Here is a 19,741-nt window from a genome sequence, read left to right on the forward strand (position 1 = left end):
TACCTGATTGGTTGACGTCATAGTGACGTTAGGTTTAGGAGTGGGGTTGGGTAAGATTGCATGATTTAGAAAACACCCAGCAGTTTGAAGAAACCCACATGGTGATAAACGCCCACTTTTGCTCTGTGCTAGGCTATGTATGCTAAATCAAAACCTTTTCAAAGGCGAAAAGAGGCCATGCCATCAAAGTTACATTTAGCAAGCAATGCCATGTCCTACCAACGTATTAGTGGGGATAATAATCCATACAGGTACATGTGAAACAAAACATCTCCTACACCTCAGGGCTTACACGCATTAACACAATATCACATTGTTTTATTCGAATGAGGTGTCATAGATAATGTGTGAAATTCCCTGATAGCACAGAGTTTGGATTTCAGCCTCTAACAGATGAGCAAAACACTTCAAACCATTACATTATTTTCTAAAAGAAGAACCGGTCTCCCTAAACTTTATAGCCTATATGACAATCCTCATTTAGTTTACACCCCACTCACAAGATACGCTGGACCATTCAGTGCTTGAAACAGAGGAAGAGCATGAGGAAGTGATGAAGGAAGTCCAGTAATAACACTTATCTCTGATGAGATCTATGTTACTATGATTGATAATAGCCCATTCATGAAATATAAGGGGGATAAGAAACACATTTCAACATGAATAATTTCTTTGGCCTATGAGAAATGTCAGCCCTGCAAAGACACAAGATGCCAAGATACAATAAATGTGATTTCACATACTATTTAACCATTTCCGTAGTAGCATTAACAGCTCTACTTTTCTACTGCTTCTTTCTACTTCCTACTCTTCAGTTAGGGAATTTCTTATTTTCGGTTTACTGTAAGGTACTTTGCAGGAAATTCCCAACAACTACAGGTTTTCCCAACACCCGCGCACATTTCCTCAAATGAGGCACCTTTTTGCAAAACCTATGAAAACAAAATTGTGGAAAAAAAATAAAATGTCCACAATAAAGTGCGCTTTGTTAGTAGCACTGACAAATGTGTCTGTATCCTGATCCTGAGTCAGCTTCTTAAAGTAAACTCTTGGTGTATAATTCCAGTAAAAAATCCTCAGACCGTTCATTGGTATAAATATCCTTTTATTACGTTTATGCACGACACTACACCACACAGGCTGGTAACATCACTTAAATGTACATGACACAGATAACCGTTGTGTATACATGAATCATACAATCATACAGAACATGCCCACTTTTAAAGGATCTGAGACTTGTGCTGTTCGAACACAAACAGGAAAGAATGTATAAAAGTAGACATTTATTTTGGACTTAAAGTGCACTCTAAAGCTTAGGTCTATTTTTACCCCACAACCAGTCTTTCTGGTATCTACCTGCTATCTTTATCCTACTGACCTCAGTTCAGTTTTACGAAAAACCTTACCTGCTCTGCCTTAAGCACTCCCCCCCCCCCATTGACATTCATTTCAAATGTTTAATTTTGAGATGTCCAAATCTTAAAATGAAATTATAAAACACAATAAGCATACAAATAAATAATCTTGCATACGCTTTCATCATAAAGTATGTAAACCAGAGGAATGATTATGTGTGAAGTTAGATCTGTATGTGCCGGTCTGCCACCAATATATTTTCACAACATGTCCCATCATGTGACACCTCACGAGGAGGTGGAGTCCTGGAGTACCTTCTTCCTTTCACCCCTCGGGCGGGAGACGTCATTTGTAAGCGAAAATAAATAAAAGCAGCTGAATCCAGTTCCTAAGCAATGAATCTTTCGCTGAAATATGAGATGAATCCTGTCCCGAAGGCAAGGCTATTGGTCATAGATGCGTCACAGTAGAACCGAATGGAGAGCAGTCATTGTTTTCTTATCACATTGGCAGAAACGCATGAAGAACAGCGAGTCCTAAGGCCCAGGCCGCCACTGAGACCATAAATTACTCCCAGAACAGTATTTACTGCTAAAATGTCAAGTGAAAACAAAGCTGCCTGTACTTGGCTCCTTGCAACCCGTAGAGAAGTACACAGACAGATTTGCAAGCAATTTAACATGAAGAATTTGCCCAAGTGGTAATTCAAGAATCGTTTTGAAATTAAGCTGGGAAGAGGTCCTGAATGTTGTAAAGTTCTTTACGTCCCCTGCCCATTGTGTGTCTGTTTATTAAATATTCTGGCGAATTTGATTATGTTTTCAGTGACCAATGAGAGTGTAGTACTCTCGTGTCGCCATACACAAAACATTTGACCATTTTCAAATCTATTCCATTCCCCTCCTTAACATTAATAACCCTGGTTTGGTATGAATTGGAAGTTTGACCTCGAGCGCCTTTATCTTTAAGTAGGAGCTGGGGAAATTTAAAGTGGTCTGGAATGCAGCATAAAAAATGAGCTTGTAATAAGGTCAGTCCAGTCTTGTCTGATGAATCTGCTCAGTGATTCTCATGAAATGAGAAATCAGCACCAGTGGACCAACGCAGTCTAGGCTTTTGCATAGCTGTTTGCAGCTATCTGTTAGGTGTGTCGTTTTGCACTGCTGGTATCTCGTTTCAGGAACTTCTTGTTTTCAATTTCATTGAGTAACAGGGAAACAGAGCAGCGTGAGGGGTTCTCTCGTCGCTGCAGAATGCTGTCTTTAATTGCTTCTTTTATAACCTGCAAAACAAAAGAGTTGTGTAGAATGAAGACCAAAAACGAATTGCAAAAACTGTATGAATTCGAGTTTGAAGGAGGAGAACTGACCTCGATGTTGTTCAGCGTGTTGAACTCCATGAGGTCATGAAGCCTCCTGAAGGCCTGGTTGGAGTATTGGAAGTTGAAGGTGGAGAAGGGAGAGGCTGGATCGTCGAAAATGTCAAAGTCTGCAAACTCGATCTCCTTGTCTGTGTCTCTAGGCACTCCTTCAAGAAAACAGAAAAGAGAATGATTAAATCTGACCGTTTGTCCAAAGAAGTTCACTTGTCAATAACACCTTTTTGATAAGTGACCTAAAAATAGTACAGAATCTGATTCACTTTACATCATAACATTTCTTCATTTGAAAAAAATCCCAGCTTCCTAAAACATTATTTATTTCCGGGTTTAAATGAGTCTGCATCATGTGGACCCCTCTGTATACAGTACAATGGAAAAGATAGTTTGGGAATGGCTGACCAAGGCTGCATTTATTTGATCAAAAATACACTTAAAAATCTTTTTTTTTGTGAATCTGTAAACACAACTGATGAATCAGACTGAACTGAACATACAGTAGGAGCCATAGAGTCTGGATGAATCAATGATTGAATAAGTCACTACTTTGAAGAATAGGCTGGAATGACTCACTCACTATTTTAACCTTAAAGGGTTAGTTCAGGCAAAAATGAAAATTAAGGCATAAATGACTCACCCTGAAGTCATCCCAGGTGTATATGACTTTCTCCTTTCAGACGAATTAAGTTGGAGTTAATAAAAAAAAATGTTTGTCAAATCAAGATGTTTGATGTCAATCAGCGGGTGTTGCATTCCATCGGTCCATGAGAAGTTTAATAAAAAGCTCATCAATTAAAAAAAAGTCTCTCACACGGTGAACAAATGCCTCCTGGATCGAATCGATGTGTTTTTGTAAGAAAAATATCCATATTCAAAACGCAATAATCAGTTTAATCTAGCTTGCGCTCAAAGTTGTAAACGAAGCAGTTCCGGGCGAATGATCTATGAGGTCAGCGTTGCGCATGCGGCGCTCAGAAATGACGCACGTGGAAGTAGAGTGGAGAGATCAAAATAAAACAACTGTCACTAATTAGCAGTACAATATGAGGATTTGTAAAGAAGAATGTAGAATGATTTCGATATAAGCCAAGAGGAGACTGGTTTTCCTTTGCTAAAGTGCGCAACTTTGCTTTGCATGCGCAGCGCTGACTTCATACATCATTCCCTTGGAACTGCTGCGTTTACAACTGTGAACACAAGCTAGATTAAAATGATTATTACGGTTCTAATATGGAAACTTTTCTTACAAAAACGCATCGATTCAAAGCAGGAGGCCTTTGTCCCCTCCCCCCGGAGCAGCGTGACACACTTTTTTTATAATGGATGAGCTTTCTATTAAACTTATTATGGACCGATGGAGTGCAACACCCGCTAAGTTGCATCAAACGGTTCGAAAGATCAAAGAAATGTTTGAAATAACTCCAACTGAAGTCGTCTGAAAAAAGAAAGCCATATACACCTAGGATGACTTCAGGGTGGGTAATTAATGGCTTCATTTCCATTTTTGGCTGAACTAACCCTTTGATGTTAAACACATAAATTCACAGTGGTGAAATAACACAGGTTATTTCGCGACTGATCACCTGCTCTCACCTGGGGCTTTAAAGTTCCGAAAGTTGATGTTGGCCAGGACAAAATGAATGACAGTGGGGCAGCTCTTTTCTCCCTTGTTGGGTTTGAACACATAGCACTCTTTCAGACCCTCTCGGTCAAATACTTTCGAATCGATCTTAGGGAATGGCAGCTTATTCATACGGGCCCATTTTTCAGCTAACAGTAGCTCCTAACAGACAAACAAGTATGCATGTGGATGATAGTAAATACATTTATAATGATATTCTTAATATGTAGATGTCATGCATAAGCTTCGTGTCAGACACTTACTTTGAATGGCGGGCTGGAGTCACTGGGCCTGGCTGAGAAGTCGAAGGAAATGATGAGGTCAACTCCTCTCTGTGGCCGCAGAATGAGAGGATAGGGCAGGTTAAAGGTCAGACCGCTGTCCACTATGTGGATTTTCTTGCTCTTCACATCTAAGGGCTCATAGATTCGCTCAAACTCGTCAGGATCTGCAGGAAAGATTCATCTGTTATCACTGTGGCTTGCCAATGACACTGCCATCTCCAACATTCACCGAGTTGTTTCCGAGTAAAGAAAATTCCATGCAACAGTGTCATCATTTATTAAACATTACTTCTCTCTTATCTTTTCTCCCACACCCAAGTGTGAAAAGGAAGCAGACATGCAGTGCCATTATTTTCAATAATGATAAATGAGAGTCTGCCTTCATTATCAGTGTGATTAACAGAATGACACATAAATGTAAAGAAGCACTCAAAACGGTCTTATCACGATCACTGATCTTGCTGCGACATGTTCTGCTTCCTGTGTGATGCTTCTGTATAATTAACCTCTGGGAGAAAATTCAATCTGCAGTGGGTGTGTTGGTATTTCTTAGATGCATGTAGTTTTGAGAGTTGACTAGCTAACTTCCTCCCACTCAGACACCAATAACGTTTGAAAGCCCTTCATCAAGTCAAGTGGCACCTGACCAAATATCAGCCTATTGTTCCACCTACAGACCGTCACACCCGTTTCTTTTAACTGCATACTTCACAAGACCAGGTTAAGTAGAGCTTTCAGGCACTAAGAAATATACAGAGTACAATTCTGCTTGTAGGTTTGAATCCTCTGAAGGGTCATACTTGAATTCTCACTACTGTGTCCTAGATCAAGGCAGCTTAAGTTTGTTGTACTGTGAGTCAGGGGTTTTTAAAATGGGGTGTGAAGACCCCTAGTAGGTGTAGGAAAAATATTTTAACTGTAAAAATAAAAAAAATAAAAAAATACAATTGGTAAAAAAAAAAAAAAAAAAAAAGAATAAAAAGAATTGAGACTGAGTTTTTAAAAATAAAACTGAAAAACTATTATTTTTCTATAATAATATTTAATAATCTAGATTAAAAATGAAAAGCTAAATTAACCATAATAGATTTTTTTTTTTTATAAAATCACTTTTACAATATCAGTTTTCCTCATACTGTATAAAATAATATATATATAATATAATATATATAATATATATATTCAACTTTTCTAATTAAAGTAGCCTGTCTTTTTAAAGTGGGGGGGGGTCCTTGACATCCAAATGTATTGATATTGGCTAATTCGTACCTGTAACAGCATCAACCTCTTCATCCACTGAGTTCTGGTGCATGAGGCCACTGAAGGGAGAGAAGGGCAGTGTAGAGTTTAGGTTGAGTCCCAGCATGAAATTGTGCACCTTGCCGGCACGGCCCTCACGTGTGGTGAACAGGGTGGTGTCCCCCATTATGGAGGTCAGCATGCGCTGAACCCAGCTCGCCTGGGCATGACGCTGCCGCTCATCTTCTGCCTCCGCGCTCTCTGTGCCTCCTGGATCAAAGAGACAGAGACAATCAGTGATTCCCTGGCTCCTTTCCCCCCAGATTTTTACCTACTCTACTCATATTTTTTACCAATTAAGAAATGCATTTTCAGTAATGTATCAGAAAGACATACTTACATATATTTATCTTTAGTGTATACAGTTGTTTCTTTTACCACTATACATTTATTAGGTTTTTAATTTGCAATAATAGCTGGAAATTGTGCAACAATGATGTAACTTAATGAATACATACAATTTTACAGGAAAATTATGGGATATGGTGTAAAACATTAGAGAGTTAAACATGTTACCTTAGTAACAATTTATATAAATAAGCCATTAGACAACTACATAATGTTTCCTTGGTAATAATTAAACAAACAAATAAATTAATTAATAAAAAGACAAAATCTTGGAGACGTTGCCATAGTTCTTCTGGATTGAGTCTGTCTCAGTTTGTTCTGTTTCTTCGTGATATTCCAGACAGACTGATGATGATGATGATGATGCTGATGCTGATGCTGATGCTGAGATCAGATCTGTGTGTGTGGAGCACTGGATGTTTGTGCATAATCTCACTGGATTATTATAATGAATGGCCAAAAAAAGTTTGGAAATGTCAACTGATATTTTCCTTCTGACTCTACAGCAAAACAGAAATAACTGACTTAAAACCATTTTGTTGGTGAAATAAACTAGTGGCCTAATACCTTTGCACAACACTGTGTGTTGAAATGTAGTTTATTGCGGTTTAAAGATGAATTTTCAGCATCATTTCAGTGTCACACGATCCTTCAGAAATCATTCTAATGTGCTTATTTGTTCTGTTATGATCAATTATTATTTGTGCTTAATCATTAATAATGTTTCTTATTATCCATATAAAAAAAATTCTGCTTTATATTTTTGTGGAAATCGTGATACGTATCACTTTTCAGGATTCTTTGATGAATAGAACGTTTTTTTTCCCAATCTTATAAAACCTCCAACCTCCGACTCCAAACCAGTCTTAAAGTTGAGCCCTCAACTGAACTACTGTAAGTGTGTGTTTGAACGAGAGAAAGTGAAAACGAGAGAAAAAAACGATCAGGGAGTACTTTCTCACCCCTCTGAGTTTCCTCCTCGTTATCTGCTGAATCATCACCCACGATATGCTCGGGTTTAATTTGCTCTGAAAAACAGAAAATGCAAACACTTTTAGACTGATATGAGACGAGCCCTTTCTTTTCCCTGTCCTAAGTTTCAACTGATGGGGTCAACCTCACAAAAAGATATAGAGATTTTGCATAAAAGAATCATTGTGATCCCTCATTCTTTATTACAGTAACGAGAATGTGGCTGAAAATAAAGTCCCTGTGCAGAAAATCGTTAACAATACAAAAAAGACTCAAAATATGATTTAATTAATGCTTCGTTTGATTTTATACACATCTGAACATGAACAAACCCGTCTGTTAATGTTATATGAGGCTTTACTTCAACCCTGAATGTCAGCAGAGGGTTTGACTGAGGTCACACATCAGTAGTGTGTAGACCAGTGTGGCTGCGCACTAATTTTTTCATTTCCACGCTAAAACTGTGCACTCATGCAGTAAATGTGTGTCAACTGTACATGTTTGTGCCAGAAGAACAAGTAATGGCACATTTCAACATGTTACAAGGATACGAACTGACAGTATGATAACAATCTAAGCTGGCCTACACTGGCTTCTTTTGAAATGCGGAATACATTTTCTCTATCGTAAAGTTCTTTGTATCTGATAGCTGAGAGATACAATCTTCCTCACCCAGCTCCTCCTCCATTGTGCTGCTACTGGTCGTCTCCTTCACCCCCAGAACCCGGTTGAACAGGATGGAGAAAGCACTGCCCCATACACCTGCAGCACATACACTTTCATTAAACATGCTACGGCAAACAATTCCTGGAACCAATAATCTACTAAACAGAACAAGGAAGGATTATTCATTCGAACTCTGACCCTCTTCAACTGAGAAAACTTTCTTGAAAGGGAGCAAGATGTTTGTGCAAATTAGGTGATCTTGAGTCGACGTAAGAATAATTTATATAATGGGTTTCTCGTAAGAACCAAGCATGAAGAGTGGGATATTACCTCTGCATATTCCAGCCGACATTTCAAAATGACATTTCATGATTTTTATTTATTATTATTTATCTATTTTGTTTACTTACACTGTTGTTAGTGTTTGGGGTTTGTAAGAATTATTTAATGTTTTACAGAGTCTCTTATGCTGGACAATACATTAAAACAATTGAAAATAAGTATTTTCTTTTGTAATGTATTTAAGTTTTTCATTTATTCCTGGAATAAATATGCTGAATTTACAGCATCATTACTCCAGTCTTCAGTGTCACATATTCCTTCAGAAATCATTCTAATATGCTGATTTGGTGCTCAAGAAACATTTATAGTGTAATATTATAAATGTATTTACGGTCACTTTTGATCAATTAAAAATTATCCTTGCTGAATACATTTATTAAATTAGTTAAAACAATAAATACATAAAAATATTACTGACCCCAAACTTTAAAACAACATATAATTTAGTTTTTTTTTTTTTTTTTTTTTTAACAAAACATAAAAAATACCATGCAGAGATGTTTTTGGTGGCACAAACAAATTGTCGAAATGATTAAATGAGGGATTCAGTGAATTAGTGAATCGGTTCACTGAACTAACAGTTTGAATAGATTTTGAAATGAATCCAACTTTATATATTTGCAAACCTATAATTTGGGAATATTTTATATATTGTTGGGAAGTATGAGTAATCACACAGTTCATGAGTAACTGTACTTCAGTATCCAGTGACACTACATGCATTCTGTGGGGTTCTGTTGAAATTCAGAGCAGTCCCAGTCTTACCCATGAGGAAATGCAAGGGGTTTTCCTCATATTGTTTAACAACGCTGCCCATGAAGAACTTGCTTCCAAAGAGCCCTGGAGACATGAAGGTGCCATATTTGGCCATGCCAATCTCATACGGGCTGAACTCCACCCAGTCTGATTGAGACGGAGGAAACAAACCCAATATTATTAAGTCAAAATGACAAAGGCATTTTTATATAAAACACTGCACTACCAAATTCTACTTGACTCAGTGACTCATGTTCAGACAGATACAAAGAGTAATGTACAGTAAGTGACTCCCATTGAACCGACAAATACTTCCACTTAACCATCATCATCATCATCTGTTTAGTTACAATCTCTGATCCCATTCATCAGAATACAACCCATCCACACAATGACAAGTCTCTTAAATGAGTGTGTGGGAGGAGCTGGGAAAGTTCATAATGACTTCACAGCGGGTCAATCATTAGGCACCATAACAAATATTTGCATGTTTTCTACAGTATTAAACAAATGTAAACAAATCCATAGTGTTCAGCTACCACAGAGGCTCTGAAGCGGTCTTATACAAATGTTTTGTCAGTCATTACAATAGGGATAGTTGCTGTGTCTTTCTCGTTTCTTTTACAGAAGAATTTTTCATTTCAAACAGCAATCGGTACCAGTTGAGCTAATAGCAATTGTTAATGTTTATGTGAACTGTGATCTTACCGGCGAACATGAGCTCAGAGACGTCAGGTTTGACGTGGAGACAGGTGAAGAGAGGAAGGGGGCTCTGACCTTCATTAATCTTCGTCTGCATGGAGCTCAATTTAGCGTCCATTCTCTGTGAAAAACACACACACACACACACACACCATAAGCTCAATGATCAAAACATGTTTCCTTTAGGTCTTCACAGCATCTGTGTCAATGTATGTTAAAAACCGAAGTGAACAAAGTTTTTTAGATAGCATTTTCTAAAAGGACGGTAGCAACAGTATTGTATAATTAAAGGAGCAGTGCATCTTAAAATGAAAGTCTCATCATCATTTACTCATTCTCATGTCCCATGTCCAAACCTGTCTGACTTACTTTTTCTTTACATGGAACACTGAAAGAGGAAATTTTAAACACTTTGCTGGTCCGACAGGATTGTTCCTCACACTAATATATCTCTACAAATATTTCTGCAGGTAAAGCCATTCAAATGATAAAATGTCACAATAAAATAGTGTGTGTGTGTGATTTGGGGAAATTATTCAAAACTATCTTACTCTAGTCAACCGATAAGCAACATGAACGCGGAATATCATGTGCACACATTTTCTCATACGCTACATTTCAAAGGTTTAGAGTCGTCAAGAGAAAAAAAGTCTCTTATGTGCACCAAGGATGCATTTTTTTATTACTGATTTTTTTTTTTAAGTACAGTAAAATTGTGAGATATTATTACTATATAATAAAACCGTTTTCTTTTCAACTATATTTTAAAGTGTCATTTATTCCTGTGACAGAACCGCTGAATTGCCAGCACTTGTTACTCCAGTCTTAATCCTTCAGAATGTAATTAATTATGCTGATTAGATACTGAAAACAGTTCATTATTAAGTTGCTTCTGAAAACCTTGCAAATTTTTTTTTTGAGGATTCTTTGACTAAAAAGCCATAGAAATACACCATTAATTTGAAATAGAAATCTTTTTGGAACATTATAAATGTCTTTAATTTCAATTTAATACTACCCTGCTGAATAAAAGCGTTCTTTTCTTTTTTTCTTAAAATAAAAAATATATATTATCTGTAGTGTAGATTCATAAATACTGGGGCTACTACCTTCCTGTTCTGAGAAGTATCTTCCTGTTTTACAAGGACGCTCCTCCCCAAGAGAAGGGTCTATTTGCATTGGGATGCATAATAGAGAGACAACATACAAAGGAGTCTTTGTTCTTGAACAAACTACAGTGTATAAATAGAGTACAGTGGAGTTCATGCAGTTCTTGATGCCCTATTGCAGTAAAAACCATCAATAACCCAGTCTGTATGGCCACATTTCTCACCCCCGGAATCAGAGTCTCTCCGATCAACATCCCGAAGATGTCAGTGAAAGTGACAGGCTGTCCGGCCGATTTCTTCTTCCACAGTGCTTTGACGTAGCGATTGATGTTTTGGGGCAGGAGCAGTTTGAGTGGACTATTGCTGACTCTGTTCATCAGCTCCTTATTAATATCCCCTGGGCCTTTAGCGGGAAATTCAGGGTGCGAGTACAGCATGGACATATACCTGTGCGAATATAGCCAATATGGATGTTAATGAGATGTTCTTCACTCTATATTTTCAGAACTGTTCACTGAAAGGTTCTTAGGGGAAGCCCAAAATGGTTCTTCTATAGCAACGCTGTGAAAATCTCCTTTTGGAACCACCGGTATTTTTAAATTTGTAGAAGTCTTTGGGATTTCTGTATGGGTTTCAATCAAAACAATTGGAACGACTTTTACTGACCATGTTGATCCAGAAAGTCCTGCCACGTATGTTGCACAGTCAAGCACCCCAGATTCATACAGAGCCTTCATTACACCAGAGAAGCCAACCATGGCACGGAAACCACCTCCAGAACCCAGAATGCCGATGGTGGGAACCTTGAGCAAAAATAGAGCTGCTATCAGAAAGGATCGCGCTCGCTAGAGATACGATTCTTTTTTTAGTACAGCACAGTTTATAAGGCAGTTTTGGTGGTTTTAAACTTTACCTCTCTAGGTGAGGCTGGAAGGAAGCGAGGGTTTTCCATTTTAAGAAGCTTCTTGATGCCGAGCATAACTCGGTCCCTGCGCGTCTGCATGAAGAGCTTCTCCTGATCGCACAGAGCCATGCTGAAGCGCAAGTCTGTGGACGCACTGCACAAAAACCACTCACTTCCAGTCCCTCATTCACGCTAGTATGCATACAATTTGCACATATGTATAGAAATAAACATTTCTTCATACATACCACACTTCTAAGAACAAGTCGAGGAACACTTTTGTCGTCTACCAAAAATCAGAGAATAATAGTAAACAGCAAGATACTGTAAAGCAGTTACTATGAATTCAGTTCATGGCAGATTGATGGTGTTTACCAAAAACAAAAAAAACTTTACCTTGCCAATAGGTAGGGTCACGTGCTCCGTCTGCCCCACTTTGAGCTTCGAAAGGGCATATTTAGCTGTGCCCAGGGTTTCGTCCATGACATAATTAGCGTCCATCAGTGTCATCTAAATAAAGAGCATTCAAACAGCATTAAAACAAAGTGCTGATGTATTTTCAAAGACTTTTAAATTTAATACAACACTTTTATTAACACTGCATAGACTGTGCCATATAAACCAACAACAGCACGGGAGCACGTTTCAAGCAAAACGTTTCACAAAAAGAAATCATTCTAAAATGCTGATTTGGTGTTGAAAAAATGACTGACCCCAAATATTTAGTCTAAGTAATAGTCTAGTGTAACATTAAGACAAAGAGTGTTTGGGAAAGTTGTAGCTCCGAGGGCCCCTTGTGTAAACTTGAGGAAATCCGACTTCCTAAACATCTGCTAAATATCACATGACACCTGCTGGTTAAAATTCATTGCAAAAGCAGCTGGGAAATGTGAAATCAGTCTAGTAACAGGTATAGTGTAATTTGTCAAGCAGATACTTGATTTGATGCGGTTATATAATTCAAAATAATCCATGGATTTTAAAGTGTGACTTAAGTCGTACTTTTTGGGACCACTGTACTGAATCAGGAGATGGTAATAAATACAGTCAAGTATTTAGAATAATAAAGCTTTTAAAGGAAAGTGTAAAATAAAAAAGAAGTAATCTGAGTAGAAATCCTTCACCTCCAAAACATTGTGTTGATTAGGATCCAGTATGAACTCAAATGTTTCATTCCATGTGGGGTTAATGTCATTATTTATGTGGCGTGTTCGTTTTCTTGACTCTGGTGTGGTTGGAATGGACAGCTCCACGTAAGGGTCAGGGGTGTCCACTGTGAAACCACACAAAATCACTTAAGTAAAAACACTCATTCGAGGATTTATTTAAACAGCGAGGAACGCAGAATAAATATATACTCACATAAATCCCCAAATGCTCCTTTCGTCACATTTTCAGCTCTCGCCACATTTACCTTCAATTTATGAGAATACTGATGCTCAACCTGCACATAATGTGATCCACAATGGCAAGAATATTAAGAGCAGTAAAATGTGTATTTATGTATAAAGGAAGCTCATTTAACTACTGAAGTAGGAAATAGATATTATGCGAGTCCCAAACAGTGAATGCGTCTCGAGTTTCATAAACTCAGCAGCTGTCTGTATGCAAATGAATCCAAGCACAACGCAAAAGAGCAGCAGATTTACAGTTTTCCATTTCTAACTTCGAGACTAAATGTGAAAGTGACGTGACATACAGTCAAGTATGGTGACCCATAATTGGAAATGTTAATGCATAATGACAGCACCAGCGATTAAAATTAATTCTTAAAATTTTAAATAGACCTTTCAAAACCTCTAATTAGCGTGTCAACCATAGAGATTGATGAAACAGGTTCTTCTTCAAGAAATGCCTCTCTTGACTTAGTGAAACGTAATAACTTACTATGATGTACTGATAGGGGTCTATGGAGGACATTCCGACAGCGATGTGGAGGTCAGGAAAGACACTTTATTTCAAGACAGTCCGGGAAACATCTGTAAACTCTGACAATAAAAAAAGAGGAAGAAAAAAACAACAACATACAGTCTACGCTCAAGCGGTTGAAACATGATAAGCTGAGTTTAACGCTCTGAAACCTAAAAGTTCGCCTTCACAGAAACTGCTTATGAAGGATTTTGTTGTGTAAGTCATACACGCGTGGACACTAAAAGTTTTACGACTTTACAGAGAAATGAAACATGCAAGAACTTACCATAGCTAGTGGTGCAGTGATGATGGACCCTTTCCGACAAAAAGTTACTTCAGGAAGCCAAAAGGAATGCGCATAACTGCGTGGACTAAATATTCAATCGAATCATTCATTTGAGTCTGTTCATTGCAATGATTCAACCGAACCGACTCGCACAAGGTTTGTAAATTTGGGTAAAAAGTTGGAACTATACACATCGCATCTTTTAACACTATCTTTTAAACTACTGAGAAAGTTTATCTGCCAAAACAGCAAAGCTGACAGAGTTTTAATTTGACTAAATACACCAAACTGGACCACCAAAATGTACGCTAAAAACAACTAATACATAAACGTGATCGAAAATCAGTGATAATATCAGTATGGATTATCTAATGAACCTTAAACAAGAAAGCGTTAAATCGATGACTTGAATGAATTTTGAATGTTGAGTTTCCTGAACCAGTTCATTCAAACGATTCATTCAAACGAATCGATTCTCTAAAATCAGTCGATTTCAGGGCGGACCCAAACTCTTCCCCCGCCCCTGCTTCTCATATTTCACTAGGAGTGACTCCGACGGGAATTATTTTACACATATATATTTATATATATATATATATATATATATATATATATATATACATATATATACATATATACATACATATTATACATAAACATATATATATACATACATAATATATATATATATATATATATATATATATATATATATATTACACACATATATACATATATACATATATATATATATATATATATATATAGGCTATATATATAATATATATATATATATATATATATATATATATATATATATATAATATATATATAATATAGGCTACATATATATATAATATATATATATATATATATATATATATATATAATATATATACATATTATACATATATACATATATACACTAATAAATATATATAATATATATATATATATATATATATATATATATATATATATATATATATATATATATATATATATATATATACATTGTCGTTGCATTTAAGTGTTCAGGTTTCATTTAAGATTATGATAGACTGGTTAAATAATAAAGTATAAAAATGATCCCACAATGTAAGATTGCAAATGACTGTATAGTGGAGTGGACACATTATCTGACAGGTGGCGCTCCTGAGTTAGTCATGCTTTCATCATCAGTGGAATCCCAGTATTGTACACATCTCTGACGGTGTCTGGTTTGGAAAAGTACAGAGGTTACAGTTTTTTTCCTCAATTTAAAGCCATCTCTAGTTGATCAAATGTATAATAATTATAATAACAAATTATAGGCTAATAATTTCACATATTTTGGAGGGGCATTTGAGTAGGCTTTGTTATGAAACCTGAACATATATAAGTAATTTGGCTAGTTGTAAAAATGAATATAGATGTAATCAAGATTATCTTTTTATCAGTTTTTTATTTATTATAAATTTGTCATTGTTTTTACAAATAATAATTTGATCAATAAATAGCCTATTTCAAATTAATAAATTCTTTATTATAAAAAAAATGGAAAACAACAAATAAATGCAATAGAAAAAAGAGGACTATGAAACTAAGTTTTCAGAGGCCTAATAATAAATTATTCAATAGCCTACTTCTTCCAGAAATTCAGTCAGTTCCTGACGTCACAAACCTTCCATGTTTTTTTTCTCTCCAACATCTTGTAAATTGCGCAAGCATCTCATGCTCAAGGATTTAAAAGGCACAGGAGCGCATCCAGGCACTCACATTCTACTCTCTCAACCTGGTTACGCGCTTCTGCTTCGGAGTAAGACATTCTACACACAACTTCTGGAATGAATAGACTGATTTGCCTGGTCTTACTTTCAACCTTTTGGATCTTTCCCGGTGAAGGATGTAAGTTAACTCAGCTTTAGCAATGTTAGACTTACATGCTTCTTTCAGAGTTTTGATTGTTCTACACAAATTCAGTCTAACCATGCGTGGAAATAACATTTCATTTCTTTATGACTCTTTCCTGCAGACGACCCATGCTGTGCACAGCCTTGCCAAAACCAGGGTGTTTGTTTATCTAAGGGTGCTGATGCTTATGAATGTGACTGTACCAGGACAGGATATTATGGGGAAAACTGCACTACCCGTAAGTCTGGCAATGGATTTTTTACATAGACAAATTTTTACACAAGGGAAAATGTGTATCCTCAACCAATTTTTTTTTTTTTTTTTGCCTTACAGCCGAACTTCTCACATTTGTCAAAACAAATCTGAAACCAAGGCCAAGCATACTGCATCATATTTTAACGCATTATAAATGGATCTGGGACATCATCAACAACATCTCTTTCCTGAGAGATGCTATAATGAGATATATCCTGACATGTAAGTTAAAATAAGTCATTTTGAAGTGGATTCATAGAAAAACTGAACATAAGAATAATAATAAAAGACTAAATAAATGTATAAAACTATACCTCTTTCTTTTTTTACAGCAAGGTCTCATTTGGTCAGCAGTCCACCGACGTACAATGCAGATTATAACTACAAAAGCTGGGAAGCGTATTCTAACTTGTCCTATTACACCCGCACCCTCGCCCCATTGCCCCTGAACTGCCCTACACCTGATCTCCCAAATGCAAAGCAGGTGGTGGAAAGGGTGCTGGTGAGGAAACAGTTCATCCCTGATCCCCAGAGGACCAGTCTCATGTTTGCTTTCTTCGCCCAGCATTTCTCTCACCAGTTCTTCAAGTCAGACTTCAAAAAAGGACCAGCCTTCACCAAAGCCCTGGGCCATGGAGTAAGTAGAATTCTTTAACCACTGTATTTGGGGAAATTTGACATCCCATCCGAAGTGTATAGGGAACTGCAATGCAATTTCTAAAGGTTCTCTAATGTTTTAGGTGGATTTGGGGCATATTTATGGAGAGACGCTGGAGAGACAACACAAACTTCGTCTTTTTAAAGATGGAAAGCTGAAGTATCAGGTTTGTGGACATCAAAACCGCACCCCAAAAGGACAATGCTGTCATCATTCGCCCAACCTCATGTTGCTTCAAATGTGTATGAATTTCATTATTTTGCAAAGCACAAGAGTGCATTCTGAAGAACCATTTTTGTCCATACAATGAAAGTCAGTAGGGACCAAAACAACACTGGACCCCATTGACTTTCATTCAAGGCATTCTTCAAAATATCATCTTTTATGTTGACGAAAGAAAGTACAGGTTTAGAATGACATGAGGGTGAGTAAATGATGGCCCAGTTGAATTAACATTTTAAAACGTCCAAAAGTATTGCTTGTCGTTTTAAAGTGAAAACTTAAATGGAAAAATGTATTTGACTCTTAGGTTGTGGATGGTGAGGTGTATCCTCCGTTGGTGAAGGATGTCCAGGTGGAGATGCACTATCCTCCTCATATCCCAGAAGATCAAAGATTCGCTGTGGGCCATGAGGTCTTCGGTCTGGTTCCAGGTTTGATGATGTATGCTAGCATTTGGCTTCGTGAGCACAACCGTGTCTGTGATATCATGAAGCAAGAGCATCCCGACTGGGACGATGAGAGGATCTTCCAAACCACTCGTCTCATCCTGATTGGTGAGTCTTGGTCGCATCATCGAAAAAAAATACATTCCTAAACTTCAAAACTTTGTAGAGGGATTAAATATTCCTGATTTTTTTCTCCTAGGTGAGACCATCAAAATCGTGATCGAGGACTACGTTCAGCACTTGAGCGGCTACAACTTCAAGCTCAAGTTTGACCCAGAGCTTCTCTTCAGTGAACGCTTTCAGTACCACAACCGCATCGCGTCCGAATTCAACACTCTGTATCACTGGCACCCGCTGATGCCCGACAACTTTCAGATCCAGGACCAGCTCTACGGCCACCACCAGTTTGTGTTTAACAACTCGATCTTAACCAAACACGGCATCCGCAACATGGTGGAATCCTTCACCAAACAGACATCTGGAAGGGTGAGTTTCACTTACAGACGGAAAGCTTTTCAGAGAAGTCTCATGTCGTTCCAAATTACTTCTTTTGTGTTCCACAGAAGAAAAAAAAAAAAAGATATTTTGTAAAATGCCATAAAATGAAAGTTACTGGGGTCCAGGGTGGTTCAGACCCTATTGACTTCTATTCTTTGGACAAACAAAATATCTTTTGTGTTCCACAGTCATGCAGTTTTGGAACAACATGAGAGTGGGTAAATGAAGACGGATGTTCATTTTTAGGTGAATTCTGCTAATGTTTATCTTTTTTTGTGTGTGTGAACAGGTTGCTGGTGGACGTAACCTGCCTGCTGCAGTTCAAGGAGTGGCTGTTAACATTCTGGAGCATTCCAGACAGATGCGGTACCAGTCTTTCAATGCCTATAGGATACGCTTCAACATGAAGCCCTACTCGTCTTTTGAGGAGATGACAGGTAAGATAAACAGTGAATATCAACTAGACCATTCAGAACTAAAGGAAAAACCCTACTGTTTTCTCTTATTTAATTGTAACTTTTTCTGAATGGTAAAACAGGAGACAAGGAGCTGGCAGCCGAAATGCAGCAGCTGTATGGTCACATAGATGCGGTTGAGCTGTATCCTGGCCTTCTTGTGGAGAAACCCAGACCCAACGCTGTGTTTGGGGAGACTATGGTAGAGATGGGAGCCCCCTACTCTCTCAAAGGGCTCATGGGAAATGCTATTTGTTCTCCTGAATACTGGATGCCGAGCACGTTTGGTGGGAAAGTTGGATTTGACATTGTTAACTCGGCGTCACTGAAGAAGCTGGTGTGCTTGAATATCAACGGGCCCTGTCCGATGGTGTCCTTTCAGGTGCCTGATGTGAAATATGAGAGTTCAGAAAACGTGAATTCAAGCTCCGGGCACTCCACACCAAATAATATAAATCCAACGGTTGTCTTGAACGAGCGAAGTTCAGAGCTCTGAAACGTTTTGAAAGCCTGATTGCTTTCACTGTGATACTTGATGTCAGATTATTTATTTATTTATTAATTTAAATGATTGATTTCATTATGTATTTATTGATGGGGTTTTGTATTATTTGTTAATGACCTGCAAAATGCATTGGACATCCAACTGTTGGTAATAATGCAAATTTTTTAATAAAACATTTTGATATTTTGCTTATATATTTTGTGTAATTTCATTGTCAGTTATTCTTCTTCAAACATTTACAATTACTCACAATTTAATGCTCAAGCATTTAGCTGAAAAAAAAAAATAATGAAAAACTCCACTTTACCACTTTAGAGAGAATGCATTAAATTGATCAAAAATGAAATTTATTATTATTTATTTTTCTATTTCAATAACATGTCGAATAAATGTGAATTTTTCAGATGCTGCTAAAAAAATCAGCTTTGCCATCAAAGAACTAAAATATATTTGTAAAATATATTAAAATAGGAAATAGTTGTTTAATAAATAATAATAATAATAACGAGTATTGGTCCTTTTTACGGTATTTTGCAGCTTTGGGGAGCATAACAAACTTCAAACACATTTTAAAAATCTTTCGCTACCCCAAACTGAACATCTGTGCATTTAAAAATGTCCTACAAATTCTGTCCAATCTCAAAAGCTGGACAACAAAACGTATTATGTGTATGATAATACATGTATCATGTATTAATAAGTGTGCATTCTGCAGAAAACAGATTATATTAAAATAATTGTTTTACTGTTCTCTAATTCTATGGATCGTGCTTAAGTTCTGATGTACCATTCACTCTGTGCTTGGCTCTGTAATGCCTGTAACTGGTAAACTTTTCTTACATGACTTTTACTAAAAGACTTTCGAGTGAAAC

The 19,741-nt window shown here is 37.0% G+C and overlaps 2 protein-coding genes across 4 annotated transcripts; one reads left to right on the forward strand and one right to left on the reverse strand.

Moving 5' to 3' along the window:
* Positions 1–1,084: 1,084 nt before the first annotated feature.
* LOC113115927 (cytosolic phospholipase A2) lies at positions 1,085–14,084 on the reverse strand. 3 transcript variants are annotated; one of them, XM_026283663.1, is made up of 18 exons: positions 13,938–14,083; positions 13,628–13,728; positions 13,103–13,184; positions 12,865–13,013; positions 12,137–12,250; positions 11,989–12,026; positions 11,750–11,894; positions 11,503–11,639; positions 11,061–11,283; positions 9,734–9,848; positions 9,035–9,172; positions 7,934–8,023; positions 7,252–7,317; positions 5,912–6,151; positions 4,622–4,806; positions 4,331–4,520; positions 2,729–2,886; positions 1,085–2,641 (listed from the first exon to the last, which is right to left on the reverse strand). In XM_026283663.1, exons 2-18 carry the CDS (start codon positions 13,658–13,660, stop codon positions 2,501–2,503), a joined length of 2,244 nt encoding a protein of 747 aa, XP_026139448.1. In that variant the 5' UTR covers positions 13,661–13,728; positions 13,938–14,083; the 3' UTR covers positions 1,085–2,500. The 3 variants fall into 3 exon arrangements, with proteins under 3 accessions (XP_026139448.1, XP_026139456.1, XP_026139465.1); XM_026283671.1 differs by having other exon boundaries at positions 2,501–2,641; positions 13,628–13,719; positions 13,938–14,034; XM_026283680.1 differs by lacking the exon at positions 4,331–4,520 and having other exon boundaries at positions 2,613–2,641; positions 13,938–14,084.
* Positions 14,085–15,763: 1,679 nt separating this feature from the next.
* On the forward strand, positions 15,764–18,964 carry LOC113115972 (prostaglandin G/H synthase 2-like). The gene is made up of 9 exons (XM_026283748.1): positions 15,764–15,824; positions 15,952–16,068; positions 16,164–16,307; positions 16,418–16,722; positions 16,826–16,909; positions 17,273–17,519; positions 17,611–17,897; positions 18,199–18,346; positions 18,448–18,964. Exons 1-9 carry the CDS (start codon positions 15,764–15,766, stop codon positions 18,858–18,860), a joined length of 1,806 nt encoding a protein of 601 aa, XP_026139533.1. The 3' UTR covers positions 18,861–18,964.
* The last annotated feature ends 777 nt before the right edge of the window (positions 18,965–19,741 follow it).

Source organism: Carassius auratus, chromosome 2 (genome assembly GCF_003368295.1).
Source record: "Carassius auratus strain Wakin chromosome 2, ASM336829v1, whole genome shotgun sequence".
Lineage (NCBI taxonomy): Eukaryota > Metazoa > Chordata > Actinopteri > Cypriniformes > Cyprinidae > Carassius > Carassius auratus.

Bases quoted from the DNA above. Each gene is read 5' to 3' on its own strand.
- LOC113115927 (XM_026283663.1), bottom strand. From the start codon at position 13,660: ATGTCCTCCATAGACCCCTATCAGTACATCATA. The intron at 9,173-9,733 runs GTAAGATCACAG...CGTCTCAATCAG, and splicing joins CTCTGAGCTCATGTTCGCCG to ACTGGGTGGAGTTCAGCCCG. The intron at 4,807-5,911 runs GTACGAATTAGC...TCTTTCCTGCAG, and splicing joins AGAGGTTGATGCTGTTACAG to ATCCTGACGAGTTTGAGCGA.
- LOC113115972 (XM_026283748.1), top strand. From the start codon at position 15,764: ATGAATAGACTGATTTGCCTGGTCTTACTTTCAACCTTTTGGATCTTT. The intron at 15,825-15,951 runs GTAAGTTAACTC...TCTTTCCTGCAG, and splicing joins GATCTTTCCCGGTGAAGGAT to ACGACCCATGCTGTGCACAG. The intron at 17,520-17,610 runs GTGAGTCTTGGT...TTTTTCTCCTAG, and splicing joins CACTCGTCTCATCCTGATTG to GTGAGACCATCAAAATCGTG.